Raw genomic sequence first — 11,746 nt, 5'->3', positions numbered from 1 at the left:
TGTTTTTTTCACGAAAATTTTATTTTGAAACACGGTTCTCAAAAATTCGCACATAAATGTAATCAACAGTTACAGATGAAGACTACGATTAAAAAAAGATCTATCTTTAATTTAATCTTTCTGTGTCAATACAGATCACACAATAAACACAATTGGCAGATTTATGCTACAAATATAGGCTTCTTCCAAGACAACATTCCACCATTGCCATATCAACGAAATCCTCGAAACGTGTAGGTCGAATCTGAAAACATTAAAACGTTTGAAACACCTTTGGGTGCTGTGATATAGAATGTATGTATAGATTTTTCTTACTTTTTGGGGCGAAAAAGCACGAGGGTCTAATTGATGGACAACTCCAACCTTATCAGACCCTGTGTCTGACCGAACATATCGAAGTTTGGTCTTGATAAATTAAAAATGGATATCTAGTTTTGTGTCATTTATTTCTCGATTAATAGTCCCTATAAATGACATGTTCACAAATTATGAGAGTCTTGCTCCAACCGGCTGTGATTATATTATACGAATTTAGTTTTTCATTTGACTTGTATACTTATAAAATGGTAAACTTCAAATTCATTAGACCCTGTACACATATACATTCGGCCACATAAATGTCTCGTCTGTATCTACATTGATCCGCTTGTTTTCAATAACACTGATATGCATTTACACACTTATTAAACTACTGAAATGCATCTTTGGCTCTTGTCATTTCACGTGAGAGACTCGTTAACATTTCCGAAGTGAACAATATTTTCAAGAATATCAATGATTATCACGTTTGTAAAAAATAAGCGCAGTAAAGCATGTGTCTGTAGCGACGCGCTTGGCGGTTCAGTATAATGTCAACGCACGCTACACTTTCGATTATTCGCCCCCAAAAATCATAATCGTGTTACGTTCGCCAATACTCTCTTAGATCGAATCCCAATATTTTACTAATCATGCCTTTACCTATTGAGCACAATGTAGTGTCATTTTGGCGATCATAGCGCAAGGTTAAGTTAAGAAACACAATTGTCGCCTGAGAGTTTATATACGTGTGTGTGGTTTTCTTTGGATTTAAGTTCAGTGGATATTTTGCCCAAATAAATGTACTTGGATCAATACAAATGTGATGTTTTTATAAATAAATGTGCTTGTGGAAATAACAAATATCTGTGCATAGGAGATGCCACATAAACAGGTAGTTATATCTTTTAAAAATTGTAACCAATATTTTATTTTTCGATTTATATATTTTTTATGCTGGGCTTAATAAGAAATAAAACACGAGTATACTCCTCAATATTATAATTGTTTGTACGTAACTAATTCAGTTTAATTTTTAATAACTATTTGGTATACGTGTGAAAGCCACATGCAAGATTATTCGACATCATCAGCATGGGAACTGTGGACCTTTAGATTCATCGGAAAACTTTGTTATTAAATGTTTATCAGTAAAGTTACCAATAACATATTGTTAATAAAACAAACCGTTCGATAACCATACTACGAGTCAAGATCAATGTTGTTTATTAATGCCATAAAAGTGGTTTGAATAGTTTATTTCTTACTTGCTAAATACAGATGTACATTTGTCCATAGATGTATAGCATTACTTCGAGCGTCACAAATAAAGACACCGTTTTTGGTACATATATTTTTCACTTAAACAATTTAATTTAGTTCTTATACAACTAGTAAAGACATGTTACACGTAAATTGCATATAGCTATTATTAAAAGGAAATTAATGTGCATGTTCAAATTGTATGTACCACTTCATTTTTTACAAGTACACTTCAGTAGGTCTACATAATGTTTGCAAGTACACTTCAATAGTTTTAAATATTGGAGATTTTACAACACACAAAAACAGGTGTTAACTTTCACGATTAGCACATTATTGGAGACGTGAAAATTATCGACAAATTGAATATCAAATTACTCGGTATCCGTCGGATTAGCATAAATGACGACTTTTGTTTCGCGCCACAAAACGCATTCTGACCAGATGTGTTCATGGATGCAATCGTTCAAATGGTAACCGTGTACGGGATCCACATAGTTATGAAGGGTTATTAATGCGTGGTTTAAGAATTAGTTCCAGTCACCAGCCAGTGACATTCCGTTACTGTTTATATGTCACATTGTGTTGCTTTTTTAAAGATCGAACCAGTTGTCTTAGAAACAACTAGTGTATATACGGTAATATGTCTAGCATATTCAGAAAAAAAATTAATTGAACTCAGTTCAAACATTAGAAGGAAATGCACAATGTGACATGCTCTTTTTTCATCAATATTAACATACTGGAGTAGATTCTTGGACTCAGAGCCGGTTTATTTACCTTGGAATTTTCGAAGATATCACATCTTCTTTATCTGCTGATCACTGATTCACTGACGTCACAATCACATGACAGGAAATTCCAAGGTAAATAAACCAGCGCTGAGTCCAAGAATCTACTCAAGAATGCATCAACCAGAGCAGAGAAACCTACACGAAATATTAACATACTTTTGTGTTTGCCATTCATGTTGACACAATCTGTCATTAAGCCAATGTAGTTTTTTTATACAAGTCAACGGAAACAAATACTGAAAACGACCATACATTTTTTGTTGGCGAAGTCGTAAGATCATTAAGAGACGGCTTTTATAAAGTTTTAAAGGGGCCTTTTCACAGATTTTGGCATTTTTTAATTCATTCATTAAATGCTTTATATTGATAAATGTAAACATTGGATCGTAAAGGCTTCAGTAAAAAATCAAGAATAAAATTAAAAAAAGGAAAAGAACATTGCCCGGAGCAGGTTTCGAACCAGTGACCCCTGGAGTCCTGCCAGAGTCCTGAAGTAAAAACGCTTTAGCCTACTGAGCTATTCCGCCGAATACACATACTTGGCGTATTTTATACCTTATATAAGCAATCTTCGTAGTTTCACAAAATTTAACGACAAAAACAGAACTATCCAAATTATTTAATCGTTTCGCGTTGCAACGCTTTATAATTTTTAGGTTTTAAAATCGTCAAAAGATGCATATAATGGCTATATTAGACCATGGTAAATGTTCAGTATTACTGTTTCCTCACAAATATCATAACTAAAACGAAAATTTGCGAATCTGAAACAACTTTTTTCAATTTTGTCAATTTACCAAAGCGTGAAAAGATCCCTTTAATATAGAGCCACTCGTGGTATATATACTTTTTTGGGGCACTAACTCCTATTAATACGGTGGCATAAAGAGGACATAGGCAATATTTTATTTAACAGTCTCTATGACGTGCGCACGTCATAGCTATGACGTGCGCACGTCATAGAGTTGCATAAAGGGGGCATAGGCAATATTTTATTTGACAGTCTCTATGACGTGCGCACGTCGTAGCTATGACGTGCCCACGTCATAGCTATGACGTGCGCACGCGATAGATATGACGAGCGCACGCGATAGATATGACGTGCGCACGTCATAGTTTATGACGTGCGCACGTCAAGGCTATGACGTGCGCACGCGATAGCTATGACGTGCGCACGCCATAGTTATGACGTGCGCACGTCATAGCCTTGACGTGCGCACGTCATAACTATGACGTGCGCACGTCATAGAAATAGTTAAATAATATAACATAGGAAATATTTTATATAACTATTTCTATGACGTGGGCACGTCATAACTATGACGTGCGCACGTCATAGAAATAGTTAAATAAAATATTTCCTATGTCACCTTTATGCCGCCGTATATTAACGCACTAAGCACTACATTTAGTTATTCCTGTTAGTAAAAAATACTATATCTTCAGACCGGCATTTTATATGGTATATTTTCTTAAGCATTGTCTTGTTTTAGTGCGTCAGCAATGTAAGAGTACATAAAGCATTCGTTAATTGATTTATACACGTGTCATTGATATAAATGTGCGCAAAGAAGACTCAAAGTCCTTTAAATGGACCTTTTGACAGATTTTGGAATGTATTGAAGTTCGTTATGAAATAGTTTAAATTGATTATTGTCAACATTGGAACTAAATAGATCCAGTTAATAAATAAGAATACAATTAAAGAAAAAAAGTAATCCTCAACTGGGCTCGAACCTCTGACCCTTGGTGTAAAACTCTAGCACTTAACTTGGCCGTCCGTCCTCATACAGAGAGTGGCGTATTTTATACTGTATATTAAGCACATGTATAGGTCGCTTTAATGATAATTTCATAAATATAATAGCGTACCAGTACGAAAACTATATAAGTAAGTCGAAGTCAGGTCAAGACAAACGTGGAGTCAATTTATGTCAACGATGATCTAAGAAAAAGTAAGGCTACAATATTGATATTATAGTATGATGTTTTCATTAATAATTCAAAAATTCTCGAATCAAATTAGCACGAAATAAGTACAAATTATATATGGCAAATATACACATCTGACGCCGGGAAATCGCTTCACATTTTAAGTCACCCGTGTCTATAAAATTCTACTCCCACTGCATAATTTTTCAAACAAGTTTTCATTTACAGTAGCTTCTGGTCTGTCCGGTGTTTGATTAAAGTATTAACACGGCACAATAACTGACATGTAGGCCGTTAAATGATTATGTAAATATTTATTTTTTTCATGACGGGTTCTAAGCTACAACGAGTGAAGGGTCAATATAATTCTCGATCGCGTAAAGCTAAAGCGGATTGCATAGCTCTGCTAATTACGAGCAGGGCTACCGAGTGTCATTTGCGAACGATGTTAGGAACACATGTGCCTGTAAGGAGTCAAGAGAGTGTTTACCGGTAAATAAATCCTGTTTACATTTCGTATATCAAAGAACTGTTTTCGTTTTCGAAACATTTTTACTCGCGACCAGAATTGAATTCGGTCCGAGTTTTAATGAAAGGGATTATGTGAGGTATACAATGTATGATCCAAATTTCATGAAAATAAGTTTCGGCTTTGCAGCCGTTGTCTGGGCTTTGTAATCGTTGTATATGTTAGCCCGATTTTCTGATCATTTTTAACTATTACAAAAGCATATGAGAACATTCTCAAATACAAAAGCTATATTCTAATTATATTAAAAACATTAAGTTTCTCTGATATTATGCTGGATTCATAATATTATAATCATTTACATTAAAGGGGCCTTTTCACGTTTTGGTAAATTGCTACAATTAAACAAATGTTTCAGATTCGCGAATGTTCGTTGTAGTTATGATATTTTTGAGGAAACAGTTATACTGAACATTTACCATGCTCTAAAATATCCATTATATGAATGTTTTGACAATTTAAAAACCTGAAAATTATAAAGCGAAGCAACGCCAAACGATTGAATGATTTGGAGAGTTCTATTGCTATCTTTATATTTTGTGATACTACAATGATTGCTTATATAAAGTATAAAATACACAACTCATTGTAAGAGCACGGATGGCCGATTAGTCTAAGCGATAGACTTTTACTCCAGAGCTCCAAGGATCGGTGGTTCGAGCCGAGTTGAGAGTTACTATTTTTCTTTCTTTAATTTTATTATTGTTCTTTTTTACGAGAGCTTTTAAGTATAAATGTTTACATTTATCAATATAAAGCATGTAATGACTAAACTTCTATGCATTCCAAAATCTGTGAAAAGGCCCTTTAAATCTCGAATAATGGGTTGAATATAATACTATTATTTCAAATGTAAATTTCTCCATCTCAATCCATGTAAAATGTGCACCCCGAGTTTATCATTGAACTTCAATCAGATTGATGACATTTAACTTTGGTCCCACAATCTCAATTTTAGGTAAAACAAAATACATTTAGTTTTATATAGCGGTACTTTCGTGTGAAAACGAGTGTCAAAATAGAATGCACCTAGTAAACGTTAAGCATTCGACGCGACGCTTTTACTTAGCGTAAAGTTACCACACATAAACTCAAGTACTATTAATTGTGAACGTTTAAAGCCACATAATACTAAAAATCAACGAATACTGCGTAAAATATTTCGTAAAATAAAGTTAACCCATAAAAGATCAATGTTTCTAATAGCAATAGCAAAAATTTCAAAGCTATATGTGGTATGGTAACACAAATTTTACGAGATACCAAATGCTCGTTTTTTTGTCCCAATATCTTCCATTTGAATTTCCCGGGACGATATCCGAACATTTACGCGCGAAGACTAGATTGTCTTTATGCAGCGTCGGAAGCACGGCGTCGCTCTCATGAGTTGCCCGGAGCAAAACTCGCGTTTACTCGTAAATGTTCGGATATTGTCGCAGGAAATTCACATTGAATATATTTCACACACAAAATAAAAACGAGCAATAAATATATGTTACCAGACCATATCTTGCGTTGAAATTTTGGCTATTTCTATAAGGAACATTAATTGTTTATGGATTAACTTTATTTTACGAACTTAGTTACGAAATATTCGTAGAATTTTAGTATATATGTAGCTTTAATGCATTCAACGTAAAATTATGAAATAGCAACTACATATTAAACGATCCTTTGGTCCACGTCGCAAGTAAATTCCTATCTATTTAATTGTGCATTTTATGCACTTTTGAGTGCGTTACGTCGGTCCATATTTGTAAGGACGCAGTTTATAGTTACAACATACAGGAAATTAGTTATCAAAATTGCGTCATTATATATAATGTTATTAACCTGCATATGCTTTTTTATTGTATGATTGTCTTTTACTGTCAATACTTGTTACAGTGGTAAAAGAAATACAACGATTGTCACCATCACTTTGTTAGAGCGAGCTGTATAAAAAGATACCGGGGAGATGTTTTAAATTGTCTTATAAAAGAATCGCTTTGGTTATATTTTTGTTTAAATGTTGGGTGTTGCTGTTGTTTTAACCCCATAAAGGGGCCCCATATAGAAACGCACTTTCGTGAAAATTGCCATATCATGTCTGGTACGGATTAATTGCTACTTTGTTATTGGGTTGTAATATGTTACTTGCCACAAATCATCAGCTGATGGAAACTGTATGTTGCGGAGCAGGCGTGTCCCAAGCTTCGGGGGCAAGGTCAAAATTGGACGTCAACGGTAACACATAATCCTTATACTCCCGGTCTGCAGTTTCATCCCGTATATTAATCAGGCGATTTCGAAATAACTCACACATGATCAACGTGTAAAAAAAGCGTGTCGCACGCCACCCCTGTATCCTTAAAAATAGTCGATTGCGGTAGGTACCATGTAAACGGGTCAATTTGAGCATAATACAGCTTATTTAAATTTTAACACATTATATTTGGATTTAGCTTGGCGACATGACCCGTGTCTGTGTCAAAACACGTATCGACATCATTAGTTATGCTACATCATTTCTTAACTACCGGTACTATACGAGCCGTGGGGTATTATGAAAGCCAACAAATTATCTTCTATAAAGGAATGGACGGAGCGGAAAAGGGCTGACGCATCAAAATTCTTGTGTTCTAACAACATTCTAAATTACCGCTTAGCCGACACACTTGTTATAAACGGTTTTAATTTCATATCCTTCAAATGCAAGCTTTTCTAAACAAAACCTTTAAAACGCTACACGGACATTCTATTAAACGCATTTGAATTAAACGAACTCGGGTCCAAATTCAGACCGATAAAAAGTTATTTTGTTATAAAAAAATGATTTTTTATTTTATTTTATTTTATTAACAAGTATTTTTTTGTACTTCCTTTGTGTGTTTCTATAATCGTGGCGCTTTAATAAGTACGGATTTCACAATAAGCGCCTTATCCACGTTAAAACCAATTCACTGCTTTGTTCGCGGTTTCTTTGTATTGTCGTTTTGCTCTACAAAGAAAAATTGACAATATTCTTTCTAAATAACAAATCGTTCTCTTATATACGCAATGTATAATAAATTCGGCAATAATTATACACTTTCTCCTTTTTCATTTAGCTATTTTGGACGGTCCTTTGTACAGATTTTGAAATATAATCTGTTGATTGAACGCTTTATTATGTAGACAATTACGTTTTCGAAAAAACCTAGCTTTTAAAAGTTTCTGATCAATAAAACACGATACAATCAATAACGTTCGAATGACTTCGAGCGTTACTGCATCAAATTGAATTCCGCATTTTCAAAAACGTATCTGTTACCGGGTGATATCAATGCTGTTCAAAACTTGAGTACACATCGTCGGTTTTCATAGTATGACTGCATATGTACGTGCAAAAGTACAAAATACACACGTTTTCCACAACGACTTCTTGAACAAAGGAGTATGTTAAGTAAGCACAATTTAAGATTCTTAACTTATTTGTTTTTAAAGTTCATGTTTTACGTTCGTATTTTATATCATTTCGATGAGTGAACGCAATACAATAAGTAGCTTTGTTAGAAATCTTCAATTAAAGTTCCGGACGAATATCTTCACATGTACAATAAACGGTATTTTGCTTTATTAACAAAATTTAAAAACGTACACGATGAAGAGATTAGTGGCAATGAAACCATGCCAAATTCGCGAATTTGTTGATTTTGCGTTGACTATGACAAGTTCATTACATTAATATTAAAGATGGTTTGAATTGCGAATACAAAACTTAACTTCGACATTTTTAAACCCAGTGCATTAACGGAATGACTGACTCTTCTAAGATTGCTACTTGTGCAATATTTAGTCAACGACAGTTGTTCTTATAAAGGAGTAGGGTCATAGAATAAAGAATATGCATGTACTTACGTCAATATTCTGAGCTTTTGCTTGTTTTGATAAGTTTGACCATAACGCTCAACTTGCCGTTCACATAAGTTTTTTTAAGCTTTTAAAGTCTGGCAAACATTGAGATTGAGGCTGAGTGTGTGAATATTCTTAAAGCGAGATTATACGATTTTTATATGTGTTAAATTGTAATTTATTGATAAAATATGTAACAATAACACAAAATAGGCAAGACAAATTAAACATTAAATACGAATTTCATAAAATGCAGATAAGGCAAATTAGCGCCCCGAGCCGATTGTGAAGAACATATTTTCCTACAATAACCGAAGCATTCGTCTTTTTATTACGATCAGAGTTAGTGTTACTGTGTCGTATGAATATATATCGTTGCAGGAATTTAAAAAGAACCGTTAAACTAAAAGTTTAGATTCACATCGTACACGCATAATATACATGCTGGCGAATTCGACTGTACAGCCGTTTTCGATTTCGAATTAAATATCTGGCTTGTTTCGCATTTTTCGACACATGTTCTTCTGAACTTTTATTTTATTTTATATTGAAATATATATATTTCATATATTTGGACAGAGGTCCTAAATGACATGTGTTCCACTCTTTACCCTGTTTACAAAACCAATGGATATGTTTAGTGCGGATACGCATAAATAGCGAAAGCTTACATACTACGCTATGCTGTACCATGCGAGTTATAAGCATAGCATTAGGTATATTATGGTTTTATTACAAAAATACACATCATTTTAGGATTTAACAAATTGATTTTCGTGCATTCGTCCGTCATTTTGTCTGCGTGTTTATTACAACATGTGATGGATCATACAGCTTTTTGACAATGTCCAGCGTCTTCGCAGCACTCAAGCCCGCGTTGACCTTGCCCATGACCTATTTTTAAATGGGTAAATATTTCGTGCTTTAAATATAATGCAGACCATAACAATTGAGTACAGTGGCTGTTTATGAAAAGTCCAACTAATCCAATTTGATTCACATAACTTTGACGTGAATATGCATTGACAATATTATAAACTCTCCAACACCAACCTGGTTCGTGGAGCGAAGTTGTTTTTCCAGTATTCGCGTATTCGTAACGTCATTAGCTCTGAGAAAATTGAAGACAATTATATTAATATCTTTGTTGAAATGACATAAACTCGCTTTATATTAATTCATTTCAACATGTGGGGTATCGTTACTTAATCAAGGTACACATATTTCGCAACAGTTACCGGCGGTATTAAGTTGTCAACGACATCACCCGTAGATAAATCACATATTAGCAGAGTGCTTTACATTTCCGCGTCGTCCCGTCATTAAGACGTGTATCAATGTACGTGATTGTCCCGTGGGACGAATCGTGCTGGTAACCGGAGATTATAAATATGGTTACAATAATTGAATATATCGATTCCTGATTGATACCTGAATCTGCGTTAATCCCTCGAGAATCGATCTTTAATTGTATCCGCTATTAAACGTTTTTAACAGTGGTTGACATTTATGATAAGGTTTTACGGTAAACACAGTTGGTTAATTTCCTACGTTCGATTCATTAGTCGTCTTCACACAACTTTCATGTCACTTACGCTGTCAAACATGCGGGTATGTTTTGTTTTTGTAACGTAATAATCATGAGCTATGGATTTCGTCTGGAAACATAGTACTAGTATCAATCATCGAAAATCCATATTTATATTATGCCTACTGTTTGGTCATAAAAAAGTTTTACAAATGAAAAGACGTCAATCATGTTAAAAGGTTATGATGCAGCAATATTACGACATGGTCTGAGTGCTCGACGTTTCACTCCAAACTGGACAACGAAATACGTCTGAACATTCTATTGAGTCCAAGTTTAATAATACATAGGTCCATTTAATTTAGATGCTTGAACACTATATGGACACGCGTATATTGTTGTATGTTTTGTGTTTGTCAACTCGTGCCTTATTTTTTGTTAATCTCTTCATGTATTTGGAGGAATTTAAAGTTATATATGCAAGTGCGTATTTATAAAGTGTCATCCCAGATTAGCCCGTGTTGTTTAAAGAAAGAATCTCTTTAAGCAAAATCCAGTCTTGTCGGAAAGTGTCGTCCCTGATAAGCCTGTGCGGACTTCATAGGCTAATCTGGGACGGAACAAACTCCGTTTTCCCAAAGCAAAATTAATATCGCTGATTAATTAACTACACACTTTCTGCTTCAGAGGCACGGATTCGCTGTGGCCCAGCCAAATGACTTTGAGAAGCAACACCGCCCGAGCGCCTTCCAGCACCTGCCGCCGCTCTCCGCTAGGGAGGTACGTGGTTACTTGTAGTGAGGATAGGGTATGGTATGGCATACAAGCAATACACGTGTGATTTTTATAAGCAATGGAATTCAACCTTTGCCTCTTTCTGGAACATGGCCTTGCGTGAATGAAAGTCCTTATTTGGTTGATACTGCTGCAAAGGCAAACATCAATTTCCACGCACAGTTGTCGTTCCATGCTCTCATATACAACCTCTCAATCTCCACGACGTAATGTCGTTTCATGCTCTCACGTATACAATAGCTGCTACAACAAGAACATCCTTCCAGATCTGAAAGGATTTTCTGTTTGACTATTATATTATGAAAAGAAGTATCATTTTCTGTTATATTTAAATATAGCATATAAGTATAGGTTCATAATTAAAAAAAAAAAATAATCACCGATCAGTTAAACAAGTTAAAATAACAACGGGAAAATGATGTACCACGTTGATCGGGGCTATTATCACGTGTGAATAAATCGGCGACGTGCGAATATATCGGCATGTGACATTTTTAGTGCCGTTATTTTTTATAAAAGGTGAATAAATAGTTTTCTGTAGAAGTGCCCCATTTTCATATGGAGGCATATTTACCGTTTTTTTCTCTTATGGGTCTTTTGAACCTTTCCTTCCGTCTGACGTTATTTGTGTCGTTACTCAAAAAAGTATTACTGCTTGTGAAATCAAACTTAAACAAATAACAACCAGCATGTGAACATGCTCTTAAATTTTGCTATTATATTGATGAAACTTTG

At 34.6% G+C, this 11,746-nt stretch overlaps 1 protein-coding gene across 1 annotated transcript in view; it reads left to right on the top strand.

The window, feature by feature from the left end:
• The first annotated feature begins 978 nt into the window (after positions 1–978).
• The window catches only part of LOC127880583 (dynein axonemal heavy chain 3-like), a 185,847-nt gene continuing 175,079 nt past the window's right edge, over positions 979–11,746 (top strand). Inside the window, exons 1-2 of the mRNA XM_052427898.1 lie at positions 979–1,192; positions 10,904–10,996. Of these exons, the coding sequence (XP_052283858.1) occupies positions 1,178–1,192; positions 10,904–10,996 (108 nt within the window). The 5' untranslated portion in view covers positions 979–1,177. The remainder of the gene's footprint in view (positions 1,193–10,903; positions 10,997–11,746) is intronic.

Source organism: Dreissena polymorpha, chromosome 1, assembly GCF_020536995.1.
Source record: "Dreissena polymorpha isolate Duluth1 chromosome 1, UMN_Dpol_1.0, whole genome shotgun sequence".
In the NCBI taxonomy this organism is placed as follows: domain Eukaryota; kingdom Metazoa; phylum Mollusca; class Bivalvia; order Myida; family Dreissenidae; genus Dreissena; species Dreissena polymorpha.
This window is presented reverse-complemented; position numbering and strand designations above follow the sequence as displayed.